The sequence below is a fragment of the Gymnodraco acuticeps genome, unplaced genomic scaffold (genome assembly GCF_902827175.1).
Source record: "Gymnodraco acuticeps unplaced genomic scaffold, fGymAcu1.1, whole genome shotgun sequence".
Lineage (NCBI taxonomy): Eukaryota > Metazoa > Chordata > Actinopteri > Perciformes > Bathydraconidae > Gymnodraco > Gymnodraco acuticeps.
Genome location: NW_022990558.1, coordinates 2,543,944 through 2,566,597, shown reverse-complemented (window position 1 = coordinate 2,566,597; position 22,654 = coordinate 2,543,944). Strand labels below are relative to the sequence as shown.

The 22,654-nt window shown below is 40.4% G+C and overlaps 1 protein-coding gene across 8 annotated transcripts in view; it reads right to left on the bottom strand.

Annotated features, from left to right (window-relative positions):
- wu:fj29h11 (protein NO VEIN) overlaps positions 1–22,654 on the bottom strand; it is a 46,574-nt gene that overhangs the window by 4,593 nt on the left and 19,327 nt on the right. For all 8 annotated transcript variants that reach the window (XM_034227452.1, XM_034227454.1, XM_034227449.1 and 5 more), the window contains 29 exons: positions 21,268–21,492; positions 21,068–21,177; positions 19,724–19,933; positions 18,717–18,843; positions 18,375–18,606; positions 18,099–18,246; positions 17,373–17,550; positions 17,110–17,284; positions 15,475–15,601; positions 15,263–15,382; positions 14,089–14,239; positions 13,869–13,981; positions 13,251–13,401; positions 12,882–13,124; positions 12,138–12,350; positions 9,564–9,745; positions 9,229–9,412; positions 8,212–8,354; positions 7,524–7,705; positions 5,798–6,057; positions 5,485–5,701; positions 5,215–5,398; positions 4,768–4,894; positions 4,546–4,632; positions 3,271–3,456; positions 2,883–3,166; positions 2,389–2,537; positions 1,222–1,306; positions 221–335 (listed from right to left, as the gene is read on the bottom strand). In XM_034227452.1, the coding sequence (XP_034083343.1) occupies positions 221–335; positions 1,222–1,306; positions 2,389–2,537; positions 2,883–3,166; positions 3,271–3,456; positions 4,546–4,632; positions 4,768–4,894; positions 5,215–5,398; positions 5,485–5,701; positions 5,798–6,057; positions 7,524–7,705; positions 8,212–8,354; positions 9,229–9,412; positions 9,564–9,745; positions 12,138–12,350; positions 12,882–13,124; positions 13,251–13,401; positions 13,869–13,981; positions 14,089–14,239; positions 15,263–15,382; positions 15,475–15,601; positions 17,110–17,284; positions 17,373–17,550; positions 18,099–18,246; positions 18,375–18,606; positions 18,717–18,843; positions 19,724–19,933; positions 21,068–21,177; positions 21,268–21,492 (4,908 nt within the window). The remainder of the gene's footprint in view (positions 1–220; positions 336–1,221; positions 1,307–2,388; positions 2,538–2,882; positions 3,167–3,270; positions 3,457–4,545; positions 4,633–4,767; positions 4,895–5,214; positions 5,399–5,484; positions 5,702–5,797; positions 6,058–7,523; positions 7,706–8,211; positions 8,355–9,228; positions 9,413–9,563; positions 9,746–12,137; positions 12,351–12,881; positions 13,125–13,250; positions 13,402–13,868; positions 13,982–14,088; positions 14,240–15,262; positions 15,383–15,474; positions 15,602–17,109; positions 17,285–17,372; positions 17,551–18,098; positions 18,247–18,374; positions 18,607–18,716; positions 18,844–19,723; positions 19,934–21,067; positions 21,178–21,267; positions 21,493–22,654) is intronic.

Below are 22,654 nucleotides of genomic sequence, written 5' to 3'. Positions count from 1 at the left end.
AGTGATGTGATGAGAGAAACTCCCTCTGGAGGGAACACAGGGACTTTAGCCTTTGTAGACCGTTTACATGCACTAAAACCTACGCATATGACACACTACAGGAGAGGGAAAAGCACAAAAAGCATAAAAGCATAAGAATGAACTTGTAATTGGTAATAGAATATTATTTAGTTTATCCTTCCTTGCTTTTAGTGCAGTGATGGCTGTATTGTGAGTGTACCTCTTTCCAGGATAATGTCTGGTTTGGGGGGCTCGGGCACCTCCCACAGCTCCTCCTCACTGGGCAGCTCTCTGATGTCCTCCTTGGCCAAGTATCTCTTCAGAGATCTTTCGTCCTGCAGACACAAACACAATAATGACTGACACTCTCCAGCAACATTTGTATCTTATCTTGATGTAGGACATATCACTGTTTCTGTATTGAAGTCCCTCTTAATGCCGTATAAGAAGAGAGATATATAAAGCATCACACTTCGATGGCGACTTTTAGTCAGACATACAAAAACTGAGGATTAACATGCAGTACGGATCCAGTCAGGATTTACTAAAAGGTCTGCTGAGTTAGGATCAGAGCTGAGCAGATTTTGGTTTCTCGTCTCAGATTCTCTTGCCAATAAACGAAGTGGAAGATGTTGCCAACCCTGATGCTTCAGAGACATCTCTGACCTGATAAACATCTGCTGCCATTAACTGTTTGATCAATTCCCTGGAAAAATATAAGCAGACATATTGAGTGAAGAGGAAGATCTGGACGCAACTTCCCCTACACATACATACATATCAGGAATGCATGATTCAGAATCACATCCAATAGCAGTCAGAAATGCCAGTTTATTTACTTTGGTTAATCCAGACACACTGTTTTATATCTAGAATGTATTATTGATTTTATATTGCAACCCAGTTCTGCTGCTGTACAAAAAAACACACATAAGATGCTCTACACTGCTGAGATGAGAGCAAATGGCCATGTAATGTAAACGTTACTCCCTCCAGGGAAATGGCCGATTTGTTCTAGCTACAGTCAGCTCTGTGGTGCTAGGAGTGTGTGTGTGTGTGTGTGTGTGTGTGTGTGTGTGTGTGTGTGTGTGTGTGTGTGTGTGTGTGTGTGTGTGTGTGTGGCAGGAAAGATGACAGGATGAAAGGCCGTGAGCAAGCGAAGAGCAACATCACTGGCTGTGGATTAGTGATCAATGTGAGGAGGGATCATTTATCACTCACATCGAGAGAGGTTATCAGGCCGCTCAGGAAATGCATCAGCTCTTTTCTGTGGCTGCTCTCTGTGCAGAACAGTTTCACCAGCTCCCTGAAACACACACACACACACACACACACACACACACACACACACACACACACACACACACACACACACACACACACACACACACACACACACACACACACACACACACACACACACACACACACACACACACACACACACACACACACACACACACACACACACACACACACACACACACACACACACACACACACACTGTTATGATTGGCTGTGAATAAGACAATATGAACCATCTATTTCTATTTGTTTAGAGAAAGGGCAGGTAATATACGATGATTCTCTTCTCCCTGCTCCTTGCGGGTATGGTGTGTTTATAGAGACATGTTTTGTAAATCATTGTTATACATTAAGTTGTGCATACCATGAACGGAACAAATCTAAATGAAATGAAAGACTGGGTAACATTTACAAACTAACTTTGTATAGTCTTATACTTCAGTCTGCTGATACTCCTAACTGTCAATGTCATGCATAGAAAGAAACGACCCAGGGTCCGAGGGCTAAGTCAGAAGCTAACGACAATACAGATGTTTATATTGGAAAAAGAAATGATGAATCACATCTGAAAGACATAGACCCGATTTGCTTAATAAGGTTTGTTTGATTGTCTCTCTCATATTTGATCAGCCTTTGTATTGTTTCCATATTGAATGTATTATTATATACTAGTGCCAGCAGGACTTTTGGTACTTAATAAAAGACAAAACTTGCCTCTATCTTAATTTCTTATTTGTCAAATATTGTTTTCTAAGCATTTTACTAATAAAATACATTTTATTTTAGTTAAGAACTTATTTAAAGAAAAGTGAAACGATTGTGAATCACATTTTTATGCTTTTACATTTGTAAAATAATGGTTGATTCAGCGCAACTGTACAAACACTCTGACCTTTACCCCAAACATATGCAGAGAACAGGAATAAGCATTGTATCTGTGTATAGTTGTTGGGAAATATACAATTATATGTAAATACGTTGTAAGTATGTCAGAAGTGGGAATATTGTGAATATTGATGTGCTTATATTGATGTGGGAAAGTGCATTTGTTCGGGAGAGTTGGCATTTCTTTCCACACACACCTGCAGATGTCCAGCTTGGCTGAGAGGTGATCTTTCTGGATGTAGAGCTCCTTCTCGTCCTTCAGCAGACAGATCACATCCACCAGCTCCACCACCGGATCCTCACCGTCAACCACTTCCAGCTGGTAGAGGATGTACAGCTTGCCCACCTGTGGACCGGAAGGCAGGGTTGGGAGGGTTACTGTGTTTAAGTCATCTAACCTTATTACTTTCTGTGGATTCATAAATGGAGTTTAATACATGAATTGAAAAGCAAACACTGTTTTTTTGTTTTTTACAAAAGTAGCCTAAATGAAAACAAAAAGGAAATACAGGAAGCACGCTTACCAATTTTGTAGGGGATTACAAGCATGTGTAATCATAATAAATCGTATAACACACTACAGGAAGGGGTTACCGAATAAAAGCATAATAGGGGCTCCTTTTAGTAAACACACCACATATGGAACCACCTCCAGGTGTAACAGCTCTAAAGCTAGGTGTGACTTTCTCACCTGTCCAAAGGAAAGTCTCTTGATTTTCTGTCCAATGTTGTTGGCGATCAGAGCTGGGTAGAGTTCAGCCAGCTCGTCGTGGTGGTACAGGAACCTCTGGATGTAGGGTATCACAAAATGCACCATGGACTGCATGGGCGGGCAGGGTCTCAGGTTCTCCGTCTGAGGCTCAGTCGTCACACACTCGGACAGCAGACGGATCCCACAGATCTCCAGAAACAAAAATCGGTCCCTCTCGTTGAATGAAGATGTGGTGTTAGCTCGTTCACCCGGAGCTGTCTGACCTGGGAGGCAAACAAATACAACACAAGTCTTATTCTCCAGTCTGGGTTTGGTGAAATGTCATAAAGTACAATGCTAACATTGACAAATATACTCTGAACAGTACCAAACTTCCAGGCCTTGGTCCCGGGAGCCATCTTCTTCTCTGCTGGAGGCAGGTTGAGCAGACAGACCTGCTTGTAAGGTTTGAAGATTTTTTCCACCTCTCGGTTGTCAGCAATCATGGGTTTGCGTGCCAGGCTCACCCAGCTGTTATCCTTGGTGGGGAAGACCCTTTTATCGGAAACCATACCTGAACACGGGTGGAAAGGACAACCAGGGTCAGTTTCATTTCATTTCAAACCTTTATTTAACCAGATTGGTCCCATTGAGATCATAGATCTCTTTTTCAAGGGAGACCTGCAGCATATAGGTTCCACATGAAACATAAAACAATAAAGGACATTATACATTATATTTACAGGATACATTTACATAGTTATAGACATTTACAAGTGCCCATAGTATCAACAAGCATTTCATTTAGCCTAGCTTTAAAGACATGCAGAGGAATGAGATTGCTCAGTTTCAATTATTGCTGAAGATTGTTCAAAGCAAGTGGAGCTGCGCACATAAAAGCTGTCTCACCTAAGACAGTCCTTGCTCTTGGCACATCTAACAATACTACATCATGCGATCTCAGACAGTAGCTGCTTGCAACTCTCTGTGTGATCAGAGAGCAGATATAATACGGGAGTTTACCCAACAAAGCTTTATAAATAAACGTGTACCAATGACTGAGCCTCTTACAGTAAGTGATGGCAGACCTGCCTCGGCATACAGGGTACAGTGAAGGCATTAGTCTCTTAGAGTCTTTTCCAGATTACATCTACTCCTCCAGAATCATCGCAGGTGCACAGTTATGACTTGTTGAATGCCTTTATTTCCTTATGATATTATTTTTCAATATTTGAGAAATATTTAAGGTCAGAAACTTCTACCCAACCATTATCTTGGTAATGACGATGTTATCATACAGTTTAAGTTTATGAATATGGGTATCAATGTTAATGTCAGCCACGGACTAACAAGCAGAGAATGCTTCACCGGAGAATCCTGACTAGTTGTTCACAACCCAAAAGGGTAATCAAAAATGATTTAGCGTATGCTTTTAAGTTGAACATACTATAAGCTGATTGAACCATATGGGCCATTTTAGGTCTATGATTTCTAAGCAGATTTATGGATGTTTCCGACACCTCATGCAGTGTCTTTGCCTCACCATCTGCATCCTCACTTACACACAGTTTGAAAGCCAGTATATACTCAGGCCAATACGATGACACATATAAACAAAGGTACAGGGGTGGATTTGCAACATGAACTTGTATGCATTACTCACCCTTCAACGTGGAGCAGTACCCAGGATTGAGCTGGGACTGAGGGGTGTTTTCCGGGTCACTAGACACTTGAATTTTACAGCTCTGAGCTGTTAAAAGCAGAAAGATATTATATTATAATTTCATTATGAGCTGCAGACAGTTGGGGCATTAAGAGTAAATACATGTGTGAGTCATACAGTGCGAGTCACTGGACAGAGACAGAGATATTTAAAAGTCCTTACCAAGTCTGGCATAGAGCACTGACATGTCCTGTAGCACCTCAGCAGTTGGGATGGGAGATGATGAACAGATCACTTCCAACAGACCCACATACTGCTTCATGTTGGGACTGAGATCCACATTCAGCAGCTGAACATAAGATACAGTATGTCATCAAAGATGATGAAGGTGTATTTTGGTCTTAAATTTGGTTCTAGTGTTTTAATAAACTAGCATAAAAAACATTTATATAATGTAAAAAATATATATAAATAATACATAGCATGTTTTTTTCACATGAGCTGATGTTACCCAGACCCTTGACATCAAATTCTGGGTATAGTATATAGTTAGTAAACATAAGCAAAATACTTGAATCACATAACATTCCCTGGTTCTCTGCAAATAGGGCGCTGAGAACCAGTGGAGTCAACACACATTCTATACATAGGTACATGATGTGAGCTTACCCTGGTGAAGAAGGGTTTCATGCCCTCCAGCGGGTTGTAGAAGGGTCCCAGGACGTTGGGCTGCAGCACAGGGCTGTCTGGCCCCTGAGTCAGCGGTCTGTAGCGCTGGAACATCCCTGTGGGGTCACTCCAGCACACATCCTTCAGGTGGTAGAAACGCCCGGAGCACCAGCCATCATTTCGCCTGGGGACGCAATTTAATGTATGGTTTCAGGTGACAAAATGTTGGCATTAACCTGATAAAGTACGTTGAAACAACTGAGGATTTACTTGTTGTGTTCCATAAATACAGCGGGGTTGTGCTGGAACAGCTCCTTCAGCTTGTTCTGGTTACAGTGCTCATGCAGATAGGAGTAGACGTTGTGGATGTGCTCCACAGTTGAAGTGAAATCCGCCCCCTCCAAGTCCTGGCCATCCTCCTGATCTTTGACACACCATTTCTTCAGGTAGTTTATCAGATCATCCTCTGAGATGCTTTGTCTCATTCCTAAAAGAGAGGAAAAGACAGATATTTTATTAGGTAACTTTCTCAAAATAACCAATTATAGGATAAACAAAAATGTGATGATGAACACATTTTTACCGAGAGTTCTGCTGAACTCGCTGGGGTCCATTTCCACATAACAGACGTGGGTCCCCAGCAGGCCGATGATCTCACGTGAGGCCAAGTAGACAGAGTTTGGACGGAGGTACTTCCTGTCTTTCTGGTCTCCTTCCAGCGGGCGATAGGCTGGAACCCATTCGAGGTTACACAGGAAGTGGTAGAAGGAGGACTTGGTGCTTTTGACTGGGTGTCCGTCACTGTCTAGAACCTGAGCTTTGACGTACTGAGAGTAGCGGTGTCTAGAAGAAAAGTGATTGTAAGTTCAATCTAAAATAGAATAATACATAACTCTCCATCACATTCAGCAAACGATGAGAATGTACATGATAAAGAGGTCATGTCACTCCTGATCCTATGACTACAATGCATGGATTATAGCCTCTTGTGTTGTAGTTCAGTGATCTTGGTGCCACTTGTGACAATTCAACAAAGTGGCAGGACTATGTGACCTACATTCCTGTGCAGATCAAAGAGCCCTCAGCAGCATCTAAATGCACTGAGAAATCCTTATCTGCGCTCCAAAGTACTATCAACTTGTGTCTAACTAACCAGTGTAATAGATGGCTTACAGAGCTGTTTAAAAAAAGGTATTTTATTTTATACAGTATTACCTTTTAAGTAAAAGTAGGAATTAACATGATGGATGTACAGTATAGATCTTTTTTTAACAATACAAGGTTCTTTCAATTTCAAAATAGTTACAAATAATGTTGCTGTAATGTTTGCAGCTTATTTCTCCCTTCTAGTCTCAGTCCTGGGACGAACACCTGAAAGGTCCTATTTTCTTACAACCAGTCTTCTTAAATATATCTAATGACATGTTGGGGAATATTTAGTAATTCTGGCTTATTTTCAGGCAAAACAGACACATTTTCGTAAAAAAGAGTTGCATCTAAAATCAAACATCTTGGAAAAAAAAGCTGTGAAACCTGCAGCTCTGTTTTGTACAACACAAACAAAAAAGAGAAACACAGCCAGGAATAAGTCACTATACAGAAGCCCTCTGTTTAGCACTACAGCCCTACTATTGCAACAACAGTGTTCATCCAAAACAAAAAGGTTGAATAGAAGGGTCTCACAGCCTCATTCATCTCTGACTTCTGTTTACCAGTATGAGTATGCAAGCTTGGTTGACCTCCTTATCTGAATTGCTGTCCTCTACTCACACACATCTGTACTAGTAACTCACAAGAGGGGACAGAGGTGAGAGCAACTCAATTAAGAGAACGCAATCCCCAGACTGATGTCTCTCTCAATGTCAAACAAGTGATGTGTAACATTTCACGGTATAACAATGGCCCCACTTCACGTTACTGTGCTTTTCAGAAAGGATGAAATGTTTTCAAATAAAAAGGGCTTGGAGCATCTGTACAAAAACAGCAACGCTAAGAAATAAGACACAGGGTGCAGGGCCTTTTCTTTTTCCTCATTGAAACAATAGAAAAAAGACACCTGGCTCAGAAAAAGCACTATGTGGACACAGGCCACTAGTCCTAGCAGGACTTATGGGGATTATCACCTGACTAAAGCCAAAGCCATTATCTCTAGCCATTAGGTGTCCTAAAACAAACTACCTGCTTTTCAAATGGGACACTTGACAGAACAAACATAAAGGACTATAGCAGTGAGGGTGTGTGTGTGTGTGTGTGTGTGTGTGTGTGTGTGTGTGTGTGTGTGTGTGTGTGTGTGTGTGTGTGTGTGTTACCCTGTATCCCAGTTTGTCGCCAGCAGCTTCATCAGGGCCATCCTCTGCTGCAGCAGGAGGTGTTCGGGCAGCTGGGCGGTGGCCAGGGCTTGAAACTCCTCACAGGGGTAGTCATCGAGCACAAAGCCCTCTCCTGGCTTCTGGTGCCACATTGCACTTTCCACAGACCATGGACTGGAAGCCTGGTTAAGAGAGGAGAGTTTATCATCATTTGAAATGAATATGAAGTATTACAGTTCATTCCCCATGACACCAGGATAATAAAAACATATTTTATGAAGGATAAGTCACACAATGGTATCGTGACAAATCCACATGCTATCCCTGCTTGCTGTAGCCTGGGCTAAAAGAGGCAGCAGGAATGTGCGATGGGTCCCATCAGTCACCTGCTTTCCCTGCTCATCCTGAAAGCAGCCATTGTCTCTCTAGTCCTAGTGTGACTCACAATGATTCATATCTTCATCCTTTAATCTGTTTCACCATGACGAGTAACAGTTGGTGTCCGTGCAACCAGTAAATATTGTGTCCTTTCGCAACACATGCATTGTCCTTTATCATCTGCTCTCACAGGTGGGGCTGTCAGGACCTCGGCCTGCTCTTTTTGAGCCAATATAATCGCATTTCTGCAGCATGAGTGGATTTAGATTCCTAAATTGGTGAGATAATAGTTCAGGGATGTCCTCCTCACCAGTTCTTTAGCAGTGAGGGTTTGTCGCTCTTTGCGGATGATGAGACCGTCTCTGACCCCCAGTGTGCTGAACAGCTCTTTCCAGCCTGCTACATCGCCGTCTGTCTGCACATAGCAGGGGCTCAGCAACACCCAATCACAGCCTGGTGGAGCAGAAGTAGACGGATAAACAGGAGGACAAAGAAGGGACTATTTTATAGGACACATAATGGCACATAGGAGACAAAAAAGATGGGAAATAAATATGAAAAAGCATTGCAATGTTTATTTTTTTATACCAGTTAATCTTCAAATGAGGCTAACTCTAAGGGTAATAAATCAAATCTCACATAAAATCACACAAAATATAACATATTGGATTTACTTAATGGACTTATATAATGGTTTAGGGCTAAAACACATTTCTGACCTCCTGCAACATTATGAACTATCCAGAACTCTCAGGCCTTCTGGGAAGGGTCTGCTTTCTGTCAGTGATAACTACACATGGAGAAACAGCATTAAGTTCCAACTGTATTTACTGTACGGCTATTTTATTGTCATTTTCGGACACCTTCAAAATACCGCCCGACCGGTGAAGCCATTTTGGCGATCTATAAATGGATCAGGACAAAAAGTGAGAGAATCTTTTTTCCTGAAACTTTCAGAATCTCTTCTGTAGGGGACACATGTTGATGTATAAAATACATGAAAAGTGGATTTTGCATAATAGGTCCCCTTTAAATGTCTGTTATACAATAAACTCTCTTCAATCCTCCAAGGGATATAATGCTCTCTTTGACCCTAACAATAGAAGCAGACCCTCACAACAACGTTTCTCATGAAAACCACTCAACAAACAGGTAATGTCCACATTTCCGAGGAAGAAAAGGAAGAAAAGGCAGCTAGGAACAGTAAGGAACAAGTCTTTTAGCTCGCTTTCTCGGGCCAAGACGAATACAGAACAATAGCTGGAGAAGTACACGCTTCATGCTCTGTTGCCTCCACCTGTGTCAGTATTAAGAACGTTCTCCTTACCAGGCAGGTTCTTGAGCAGGTTGATGTTTCCGTACTCTTCAGAGAAGTGCACCCTCTCATTGGCGGGGCACAGCAGACCCTTGGTGGTGAGGACGGGTACTGCAGTGTCTGAGTACTCCTGGCTGGAGGTGGAATGCAGCTTGATGAAAACCAGGTAACTCACCACCACTGCTTCAGGCTTTGACTGGTGGAGAACAATGAAATAAAGAGGGGGAGATAGAAAGAAACAGAAATGAGATTTGAGCCTAAAGATCCTTGTTTTTAAAGCATAACACTTGTTATGTAAACTGAGCATAAAATAATGATTGTGACAGTTATTTTATACAGTATGGTACCTTCCATTTGTTGCTCTGTATGGTAGGGTAGATGTGCTGCTCCAGTAGCTGTTGAGGCTCCAGGTCGTGAACTCCAAGTCTTCTGAGCAGCTCCCGGACCTGCTGGCTCTCCAGAGGCTCCACACAGCTCAGCAGAGAGGGGTGGACCACATTTACATCCTTGTACAGTGCAGACAGAGGGCCTATGAAAAGACAACAAATGAGAGGAAAGCTTGTTAAACAACAACACAGACATAGCCGTATTTGTTGATTATTTTACAGCAGATTTATGAGAAGCATATAACTGCGTTTTATTATTTTGTGGAAGACTTTTTGAGTAATGATATCCAGTCTCATTTTCATCTGGCTTTGGAAAATGAAGTGCTTGTTCAGGATGTGCTCGTGCTGATGCTGAAATGATGTCCCTAATTTAATTTATGAAACGTTACTGTTGTTAATCAATAACTGCCGGGTAGTCATTTTAAAGGGGAACACCATTAATTAGATAAATTGCACATTCATTAAGTTATTGGGATCGCAAGAGACGGATTAAGATACATTGATTAGATTCAATGCTAGACATTGCTACATTTCCACAGGCCAGGAAGGAGACAAACGCAGACCTCATTTTGAATAATATTAGTTATTTAACTAAAGAGGTCCTATAATGCTTTTTGGTGATCCCTCTCCTGTAGTGTGTTGTATAGGATTGTGTGCATGTAAATGGTCTTCAAAGCATCAAATCCCTGTTCCCTCCTTTTGAAGATGAGGACACATAACAACCTATAATGATCTGTCCTTTCATCCCACTGCTCTGGACATCATTTTTCACACTGAATTCTTTATCATGCACATAAATACATGTAAAGCCACTCATTGGCACATGTACTGCACGTTGCCAAGAATAAAACATTTTTAAAAAACGATTTCTATCGAGGGATAAGAAGAATTCTGTGTCCTTTTTCTGAAAATATTAGTTTAATAACTAATCCAATTTGAATATTGAATATTTGTTGACATGTCACATTTTGTCCTTGCCTCTTAAAAGTGGGATTTATGGCTTCTTCTTTTTTGAACACAGTAGATCTATGGGCGTCGGACTGGTTGACATAAGAACAACAGGCAGTGTGAAGATGTCCCTGTTTTTCCATATTTATTAGACTAAATGAATCCTTGATTATGTACAACACTTTGGCTCGACCAAAAATCGTTTATAAATGTGCTATATAAATAAAACTTGATTTGATTTGATTTATTGACAAATTAATAATTGGTAAGTTAATAACAGAAAATAGAACTGTATATGCCACATCTGTTCAGTAACGTCACCTGATTTTTTAAGGAGATATTCAATTCAGAATGTTCTCTTCCAAGTCCATAATAAGCACTATAAGCTGTTTATAAATACACAGAGCCACTTAAAATACACGACTATTAAAGCAGCATTGTGCAGCGGCAGGATGCTTACATCAGCGTGTGAAAATCAATTATTCATGCTTGGCATTCTAAACCTGTGCTTTGGGTACTGTTTTTAATGTGATGACGCACAACACGGCCTCCGCTTCAGCGTGTTCTGAACTGAGGGGGTTGTACGTCTGCTTATTCTTAGAGACGTGAGAGTCTTAACAACCAGCTCTATTTATAGAACTTCTCAGACACTGGGGAAATATTTTACCTTTAACAGCCAGAATAACAATGTCAGTTTATCACAAGAGAATAATAAGGTGTCATTTGTATTAATCTGTCGTATTCACACCTTCATCTTTCAGTTTCTTCAAGTTTAGTTTTTCACTGCTAAGGTTTATGAGCACAGATGGAAAGTGTTACATGTGCACCTCTCCCCATCGCCAAGGTGATAGATATTTATCTATTTTAGTTTTTCTGCATCGGTTAGCCACATTTTTGTAAACTGAATACCTGTGAAACTGTACCGCACTATATCTGACTGCTTTTCCTGCTCTCTCTGTTTTTTCTTGTTGTTGGCATGGCTGATTTAGCACTGTGTCATCAGTAGGCCCATGCACAGTGATTTATTCTTTGCAGGTGCTGCACAGAAATATACTACACACTCACCTGTCTTGTTCAAAATACACTTTAAATTCTACATGCACCTATACTGTATATGCACACATATACTGTGTACTCGGCCTATTTTAATTATCCAGAGATCTCAGCTAATAGTTTATTGGAAAACCAATGTCCCTCACTTGAAAAATAAAACAGTATATTTAAACGTTTACACACTTACACAAGTATATAGAAGTGTACTCACACACTTAACTGTATCAAGGATAGACCATGTGATTTGTCATATTGTCATGTTGAATAGAAGCAGTGTATCTTTTTTGCGTTTTGGATTTAGCATTATGCCAAATTCAAACTTAAAGCAATCTAATACAATTCTTTCAGAAACAGAGAACACCTGTTCATGTTTATGAGGCTAAATGATTTGCCCTTGCCAGATGGAGCAATGGAAAGGGGGTTCCTGCCAAATTAGCATCTGAGATTTAAAATATCACTGTGAAAACTAACTATTATTAACTGTGGTAACATTCATATACGTTTCAAAAAGAACTGTATTTTAATATAATTTACCAGTCTGAGCTTGACCTTTCTTCTTTTTGGTTGTGGTTTCCTCCATTGGAAAGAACACTCCTTCTCCACTTAGTGCAACCACACGTCCGTCAGCAAGGGGGATTATGGGTAAATCTCTGAGGGTTTTCAGGATGGAGTCTGCCTCTCCGTAGCCATGCTCCAGAGCTCGGTAGTTGCAAACCAGCAGCTTGGCAAGCTGATGCAGGTCACCGTCTAAAAGAAAGGGGGTTGGTGCCAGAAAAACGTATTCATTTTACATCGCATTAAATAGTTTGGATGTTTTATTTAAAATTACAAAATGAATGGGTGTATGTATGTAACAAACGCACATCTACGGTACAAAACCATACACATTAAGTAAAAAGCAACAAGCAGTTGAGCTACAGTACTTAATTGTCGCTCCATTATGGTGGATATGTATCTACACTAACAAGTTCAATAGAGTGGTGCAGGGATTAAGTATTTTTTCAGCACAACTCTTAAGAAATCATCAAAAATAAGATCTGTGGTAAACACACGTTTGTGATATCTTTACATTTTGTTGAGCAGGATCATCTCCACATATTAACACCACTTTTATAACTGAAACAGCATTAATGCAATCGAAAGAAGTAAATAGCTAATGATAGGCTATAGACAAACTATTTAACAGTTGCATGACATATTGCATTCTGTCAGAAGTTATAACTCGGTTTGCTCTGCTATAATTTGAAGTGACATGGATTGACTTTCCAGCACACACACCTGAATGGGTGCCTTCCATCAGCAGCTTGGCCATGGCTGTGGTTACCGAGGTAACATCAGATCCCCGCAGGTATCGGACTCCCAGGTGAGTGAGCAGGGAGGCGGGGGGGGCAGGGCTCAGACCCGGGTGAAGATAGGAGAGAGACAGATGCCTTTCCAGCTCGTCTCCACCAATCACGTCGCGGATCACAGCGTCCTGACAGACGGCCACTTGGGACGGCAGCTTGTACACAATCGTACCATCTGGGGAGGAATCATGGAGGGGAACATTCACAGGGTTAGAGACGATGAGTTCAAAGGCTAGTATACCAACGCAGAGATCACAGCATTGATAGAATATTTATTGTTTTGCCTTGTTTAAAGTAATACCTGAGCTGAGTGTAGGCAGGAAAGCCTTGCCCTTCAGCATTTGAATAATCTGCCCGGCGACAGGCTTGAAGAAGTCCATCACCTCATCAGGCAGGGGGACAAACTGCAGGAACTGGCAGAGGCCCTTTAGACCTTTAAACTCTGGGTGGTCCTGGAAAAAAGAAGCACAATAACCAACGACTAATGAGTGATATTACTTTTTTCATGTTTCACAGTTGAGACACGAAATCTAACTTTTCCTAATCCTCTTTAAATCTCAAGATGTTTTTTCTTTTAAACAATACTGTTGATTGTTGCTTATTAATAAGATAGAAAGAAAATGTCAATATCTAACACCTCGTAAGATTTCAACTCGAATCGTGTGCTGGGTTCCATTAAACAGCCTATGGAGATACTGAATGAACAAAAGCAGTTCAGCACTTTATGCTGAATTTCTTACCTGTTAATCGCAAATCATTTCAACCATCAATATTTTGTCTTTTATTATATATAATGTAACTGTATTAATATACTCAAGCATATCCAGCTTTCCTAAAAGGGATCATTTCAGTGGTATTTCATCTCGTTTGATCTTTTAGTGACATTTCCCAAAGCCCTGTCGATATAGCTTGTTCTTACAGTGAAGACATCCATGGCCTTCAGGAAGAGTTGTGGTATCTCAGATCGGAGCCACTGGTTCCACGAGCTGTCTCTGTCCACATCTTCACGAGAGGAAGGGATGTCAAAGTCCCCTGAAGAAAAGTACCATGAAGAAGAGTTCCAAATGAGTGTTAGATGTATTCTTCTTTATACAAACTGTGTGTCCATTAAAGCTCTATAAATCATACTCCAGTCTCACCTTGGATGATGAAACGGAAGCCGAAACTGCGCAGGGGCAGGTAAGCAAACACAGGTTGTTTCTGCGGCTGACACACAATGTCACCCTCTGTGATGTTGTTGTCGAGCTGGAAAGCCAGAGCAAGCTCGGTGGAGTCAACATTTTCTTTGATCTGAAGGAGAAACAGATCAAAGATCAAATTAAATGCTAATAAAATAAGATATCATAAGCTGAGAAGGGGCTATACATTTGTTTTCTAATTGTCTGTGCCTTATAGATTGTATTTGTGCTTTTGTGTCCGTTTTGTGTTTTTAGGTTCCTATAATGTGCTTTTTTATAATTGGGAATATGTGCTTTAATATATGCTGTAATTGTGCTTTACTGTGCTATTATTGGGCTCGTGTGTGGAGAGAAACTCTCTCAGGGAACCTTTCACATTTACATGCACAACAACCTATAGAACACACTACAGGAAAGGGAACACTCCAGAAAGCAGAATGGGCCCCCTTTAAATAAATGAAGATAACAGTTGAATAGTAAGAGAATGATAAGATAAAGAGTCATTACAGTCTTACGTTGCAAGATAAAAGAGATGAAGCCCTAAGATAACATATAGTACTATAGACATATAAGTGACATTATAACGGGAAAAGGAGGATATATGAGAGTATTGAAGGAGATACATAAATTAAATGGAATGAGATAAATAAATACAAATTGATCATTACACACTCAGCCTACAAAGAAGCATAACTCTTACAGATATTGATATTGATGGCTGGAAAATGGCTGCTGGAAAGCTAAAGTACAGAATGTCTCAACATATGTTCTCTCACTCAGCTGCATTTCTACTCTTTACATAACCTGACTGCCGGTAATATGAAGCTGCCTCTGGGAAACCAAAGAAAAAAGGTAACTGAAGAAGAAAGAGAGGTAGGGTTTATAGCGTTGTTTCAGACTGACAGATCATTAACATGGTTTTCTGTCACACTGCATGACTTGTTTGTCATATATTCCCAAATTGATGTGGTAACATCAACCAAAGCCTGTCTAATGAGTGAGCTTCACGACATGGGGCAGGAAGGGAAATCATTTGACTGAGCGGAATGAGGAACAGTCCTTTCCTCCTAGAAAGAATAAATGTCCTTGAAAATGAAGCAAGAGAATGAGATTTGAACAAAGTGTGTCAGCTTACCTTCTTGGGCTGCACCACAGTTTTGACCACAAGCCAGCGCTCAATTCCCTCCGTGTGCTCCACCTCTAACATGTTGTGACTCAGGTCCTTCCGAGTCATTGTCACAAAGCGCTTCTCACTCTGCAGGTGGTGAAGGTATAGAAAAAAAGGGATTTTTTAAGACTTTCAACAATGATGTTTGTTTTGCATATGTGTGAACAAGTGTAGGCTACCTGGTTGTAGATGGAGATGGAGCGCAGGCGGTGCAGAAAGAGCAGCAGGGAGGGGTGCACGTCATGAAACAGGTTCCTGGTCTGATGGCTCTCGGAGCGCAGAGGAAGGCAGATCTTCGTGGTCCAGCTGATCACAGAACAACACACAGAGGTAGTCGTTAGAAAATATCAAAGCAGCCTTCATTAGGCATTCTGTTTATTCTGAAGCTCAATTAGACCCTCTCTAGAGGATTTTAGAAACGTAAAAGGAAATAAATATTGGCAATATATACTTTATTTTGAAAATGATTTTAAAGCTGCACCTTAACAATGGATCAGATGAATTGTAGTTACACTCAGTTCTTTTAAATATGTCATATTTTAACGGCCCACATCTTCAACTGACTTAACAAATTGCAAGATAGAATAAGTACGCGACTAGCTTGTAAAAATATGGGAACATTTAACATTTAAAGAGGCAGATATTTCACTGTACATTAGTGGTATATAATCATGTTTAACACAAGAGTTGTGGTTCTCAGCCATCGCACAAATGAACAAGTTGTCGCATTGTCACACAGATGCTATGGAAGGAATTTATTTATTAACTTGCTGTATTGTTCATGTTTGTACTACTGTTTTTTTTAAAGTTTTTAAATGTGATAGAGCACAGGGTTCTTTTTTTATTTATTAAGATTTTCCTGATGTCTGTGTTGTTTTAAAACGAGTGTCTAAATGGATCCCTCGTATTTGATCTGCAAACCAAATCCACCTACAGGTACAAACGTATATCGTGTTCTCTTGTGTGACACTATTCACCAGACATTGGAAAGAAACTTGTTTTCTTATATGGATAAACTGTCTTATAAGGATGTATACATTTAAATATCTTGCAAGAGACATTTGAGTCAACGTTCCGTCATTTATAGTGGAAATGTTTTCTTCTTGATTTTCTCTACTCTTTTTTGAATGTTGTCTGAATCCTGTGCTTTAAGTCTCTTTGAGTCATCAGAACATTGCACAGTGTAGTCTGTGTGTGAAGGCGTTTGAGAGAGAAAGGGACAGAGCGATGGAGAAAGTGAGGGAAAGGGAAGGTTGAAAGTAAGCTTTGCGATATCACATGTTGTGCTGTATTGTTCACAAACACACTTCGTCAAAGTTCTCATGAACAAAATGAACACTATTTTGTATATTTCTAAAATCAAATGTGATTCTGTTAAATTAATTAATTTGCTTAAAAGGCCATTAATTTGTTAGACCATTCACTATTTTTCTATTTTTCATAGACAACCAATTTAAACTATGTTTTTCCTTCCATAATTAAGAAGTTTGAGTAACATTGATTGGCATTATGGATGACATTTTTAAGCAGATGAAATCATTTGAAAATTAAAATATGATGTTTGTGTTATGAATACACCTGTATCAGAGAACACACTTTGAAAAGCACAGGCGTAAATACAAAAAATGGCTGAGTTCCATTAAGCATCTGCGGTTTCAGGGTCCTAGTATTGTGGCTGACCATCTCCCCTTCATGTTTTTATTGGGACGCTTGAATAGAAAAGAGCCATCTATAATGTCATTACTTACACTTCTTGCTACAATGACCAATCAAAATGTCTGCTACAACGACACACTGTTTCTCTATCTTCCAACCTGTGCTGATTGCCTAGCAGCTGTGTGTCCAGAGGCCTCTCCTCTTCCATCCAGTGGGGGAGGATGTATCCCATGGGGCCGCAGGACTTGTCGAAGCGCAGGTGGAAGCCATTGGAATGAATCTCTGGGCAATCCGTCACTTTAAACACTGATTTGAAGCCGATGCCCTTTTGACCTGTGATGAGTAGGGCAACCAAGATCATGTTAAAACAAAGTCCCAATTACTATTCTGGTCTCCTTCAAGGCACCACATACGTACTCACCTATGTATCCATATTTGTGTTTGCCCTTGGTGCTGCGACCCACATCACAGATGGCTTTGATGTTCCCGTCCTGGAAGCCGGTCTCGTTGTTGAGCACGGTGATGCAGTCTCTCTCCACCACAAAGGCAAGCGCTGGAACAACACCGACCTCTGATGGGTAACTGTTATCATCAGCATTCTGAAAAACACAAATAAATAACTCAATTAGACCTGATTTCAATTATTTATTCACCCTGAAGAGCCAATTTCAGGGTGAATATAGCGGATTTTAACTTTTACAGCATATAACATGTGACAGGATTATTGCCAAGTAGGTTTACTCATAGAAGGATGGAATAACAAATAAAACAATTAATAAAGAGATAATATTTCACATTAAAAAAGAAAGAGAAATATATAAACTGAATATAAATATATTTTTTTAAAGTACAGTGAATATATGACAAATACAGTTTATTAGATTTTAAAGTTGAGGGTTGTGCAGATTTTAAGAGGTAGTGTTATAATGAATACAATATAAAGGACCATAAAGGAAAAATGTACTTCTAATCAGTTTCAGTTGTAATATAATTCTTTACTTATGTATGTTAAGCTTTTATGACAATATTTAGCTTGATTTTCCCCAGGATAAATAAAGAATTCTGACTCTTATTTCATATCTATAAATGATAAACAATATGAAAGATGCAGAATTATCTTTTATGGTGTAAAAACTAAAAACTCCACCTGAATGAGTTCCAGGACAAAGTGTGTGTCCTTGCTGTAGAGTTCTGTGGAGAGGCGGTCTAAGCTGCGACCCAGCCGCTCCGAATGGACCTGCATCAGCTTCTGGCCCTCGGCGTTCAACTCTACACCGATACCAAACTCACTCTTCCTGTGCGGCAAAACAAGAGATAGAGGGAAAAATAATAGATCAGCCATAGTTTTAAGAAGCTATATTTGGCAGGACAAAATCCGGACATATTTATGTTAATTGTAAAAGGAGACATTATGAGAACAAACCTGATGTCCTCAATGAGAGCTCTTTTGAGATCTGATGTGGTTTCTGATTGGCTGCTGGCAGCATCCTTTTCATTGGAATCAGACATTTCTGTCTGCTGCTCCTCCTCTCCTCCTTCAGCCTCACTGCTGACACCTGATATCTCTCCATTAGGAAGGGAGGCCAACTCATACATCTCCTCATCATCCTCCTCCTCCTCCTCCTCCTCAACCACTAGGACTTCCTCACCATTGACTAGGGGACAACATTGAGCAGATACAAAATGAAAAAAGGGAATAGAAAACGAATTTCTTTTCAGGGAGCATTTTCTTTCCTTGGAACCTAAACTTTCAATCTTTAATCACCTTGTTGTGTGCTCTGGTTGAGAGTGGAGGAGGCGAAGCTGTTGTCCATTACGTTGTCCTCTAGATACTCATCTTCACTCATATTCAGAGCTGACAGACTGCCGCTCTCAGAATCTGTCAAATTACACTGAAGACAAAACAAAATCAAATTAGAAGCAAAACCAATAACAGTAATGATTTTTTACATGAAAATACATGTATCTCACAAAATCAGAATGTCAGAATAAGACAAAGAGAAAAATCTCATTCTAAAATGCATCCCTCACTGTGTTGCCGAGCAAATAACATCTTGGTGCTATTGTGCTATTCGAAAGATATATAAAGTAGGTAATGAGCCAAATCATCCCTTTTCAATGCAAATGAGCCTTTTTGAAAAAACAGTCAGATTTGTCAGATCAGAGCAAAAAGCCACACTCATTTACAGTGACATTATTAACGTCTTCAAAGAGTTAGGGTATTTATTGAAGCTCATCTAAGAGTGGTGGCTCAAATGTATTTCTTTTGGGATGCATCCGGTCACTGCATTGACACAGTGAAAGGATGCAACCAGCTTTGTCATGTAAGAGAAATGGATAAAGCTCCACTACATTTCATTTATAGAAAGAAATGCTAGAGATACGTTCAATAAGTTAAAGAAATTAGATGAGATAGCCCATTGACTTAGGTGCGTATTATTTTTAACTAATTAATTTCTCTAAATAGTTCTAGGTCCTGATTCAGAATGATTAAGCTGATATGGAAAAACTATTGTTATAATATGAATGGAAGTTGACTGGGTTAACGCAACTCCCAGATTACTGTTTTATTCAATTGATGCTGCTGATCAGAAATAAAACAATCCAACTTTGGGATCAAATGATTTTTCTCCGGAGAGAGAACAGTGTATGTTCATAATGAACAATATATGTACAAGGTTCATACATTTTATCAGCAGGACTACACTGATATTTATATCTTTTGGTCTAAACATGATCAAAATATTGATTTTTACAATTTTATTGTCTGACCTTGGCGTGTTTCAGCGGTGCTGTGTACGAGTTTTGGCTCTGTTGTGGGTTCAGTTTTTTCTGATAGTCTTTGACCCAGTCCGTGATGCCCAGGAGGATCCCGAGCCGATGCAGACAGTTCATGTGGCTCGGGTCAGACTGGGCCACGGTGATCAGGATCTGTTTAGACTTGGCCTGGCCCAACACCCGAGAAAAAGGCTCCAAAAACACCTGCATGTCACAATCACAAAAGAACACTCATTATTTCTTAATCTGAGAAACAACGCTTCTTACATCATCGTTACAGGGAACATGACCAAAGAAATTGCTGAAACTATGTTGTAACAGCAATTACAACAATTGGGTTGCAATAAGATGAGAGCTTTATGGCCTGAGTCTAATGGTAAGAAGATTGTTTGGACACATAAATCACTAATAAGCCAGGAAGCTGCTGTATCTATGTGACCAGTTTACTGTAAGAGTTTGTACTAAACCACATCCTCAGCAATTTAGGTTAGCAGAAATCATTTACTGGCTAAAGCGGCCCACTCTTTTTGACAAGGACACGCTCCATCTCACACCACAAAACACTTCCACTGTCCCTCTAGTCCCTCAGGATGTACCAATAAGAGGCTCAGGTGAAGAAACATTACGGCTGGCAGGAGGATCAGCACTGTTGTTGCAAATAAACATACATTTCTATCTCTTCTTGAGCCTACTTAAAGTGGACCTATCATGCTATATTTGAAACACATATTGTAGGGCCATACCTATATAAAACATGTCTGTAAAGTTTTTTTTTCAAAATACCAAACAGATCATGCATTTTATCCATGCTTCATTTCACTCTATTTGCTCTTTTCCAGCCCTGTTTTTGCAAGGGCTGATTCTGCTTTTGTGGCAGACTACAGCGCCACCTACAGGCCTGGCATATGTACTACAGCGTCTCCAGCGCTTTCCAGCGGTCTCTCATTCCCCTGATAGGTGGAGAGTTGCCCATATAGGCGGAGCACCCCTTTTCTGATGTCAGAAACATTCAAATAATAATCAGCTCCGTTGCAGTCCTGTTTTTAGAGATTTGGGTACGGAGGAAAAGAGAGAGGGTTGTGTTTTCTGTCACTTGGTGAGTTCCCTGACACACCGGGGACACATATTCATGTATAAAAGATGTACACAAGTGCATTTTGCATGATAGGTCCCCTTTAAGGAGCCATGGGAGGAATTTAACAACATCCATTTGGACTGTTTGCTTTCACTATCTTTACTCTATAATCCAAACAATACTTCAATGTAACCTTCTCCAGAAACAACATAAAGTATATCACATGATCCTAAAATCTACATGGACAATGCAGTGTGACTGACCTGCTGCAAAAGAGCCCGGCAAGTTCTAGTAGGGATTCGTGTCAAACATGCCAAGAAGAATTTGGCCACTCTGCTGTAACACGACACGTCCTCTTCAGCCTGGGACAAATCTAAGAAACACAAACCTTATCTTAGTAATGATGACTCAATCATGCTGCATTAAGCACATTCAAAAAGACTTGAGGGAATTAAAAGTGAACCTTCTTGTGCCACAGCTGCTGCCAGGGAGCTCTGCATGTGATTGGCCAGGAGGGCTGTGGGAGCGTTGACGATGCCGTCAGCTACTACCATGGACACGAGGTGGCCGGCTGTGCCCACAGGGTCAAGGTTCATGGCGGCGCTGGAGAAAAGCTTGTCTCCTGTGTGAGTGGTGATCCTGAGGAGCAAACCTGGTGTGACCTCTAACGCTGCTAGGCCTGTATTAGCTGTGTGGAAGGTAAAACAGTGGTTACTTGACAATCAAAAAACAAAGACATTTAAATTGTCATGTAATTCAATTTTCAGTGTGATGTACACTGGATTTACATTTCAATGTACATTTATCAAGAAAGCCCATGCACCACAGTTTCCGTTAGCCGGGAATTACCGGACTATGACCGGTAAAATATGCTGAAGACCGGCAAATCTAAATCTCTCCGGTCAAAATAATTTCCCCTTAGCACAATACCGCATCGGTTGCGCCACTTATGTGACAGACAAGTCTGACAGAGTCAATACGCTACATGCACAGTCACTTCCTTTTTAATGTCTGACATTTAATGTGGAGAAAGAGATTTATCCTCCTGAAGGGGACATTTGGACCCCTCATGTAAACAAATGCTTAATGCTGCATAATGCTGCGCTATACTTTTCCCGCCAAACCCCTGTTGCCAAGCAACGCTTATAGGTGTCCTTTGATACGCAGGCAGTCATATCATTAGCTAGAACTAGCTAGATCTGATCGATATGGACATAAATGCGAGTGAAGTATAACCGGACTCGAGTGAGAGAGATCAGAGAGCAGATCAGCTGCTGCTGAAGGAGACACACAGCTCTGCATGATCACAGCTCCGCCCGCTGTGACGGACCGGTGAGCGGAGCAAAACACACACTTCAAGATAGACTTAACACACTTAGCTAGTTTATCTACCTCTGGAACATGGCGAATACAGTCGCTGTTGTATCTATGTCAGTATCATGTTGTGTGTGGACGGAGCAGATACAACGTCAGCTTAGCCTGATCGATCCGATCTCCATTCAGAAAACACGCATTTTAAAAGATTTTTCGCCTGCAGACTCGTCAAAGCATTAATTCATGGTTTTTACTAACCGGTATCAGTATGTTGTTACTTCGGCATCATTTTGAAACGTATATTACAATTAAATCACGGTAAACTATGTTCATTTTGTTGTAGTTGGTTTCTACCACAGTATAGAGGGAGGGAAAGATTATTATTATTATTTATTATGTCCGTGTTATTATCCAAAGTTACTGTACACTTTTGAATAATGTAGTTAATCTACTATAATTAGTTTGTTTAATATAGAGTCGTCATGAATTTGTTTTAAAGCTCAATAAATAACAAAGAAGACCTTTGACCGGCACTT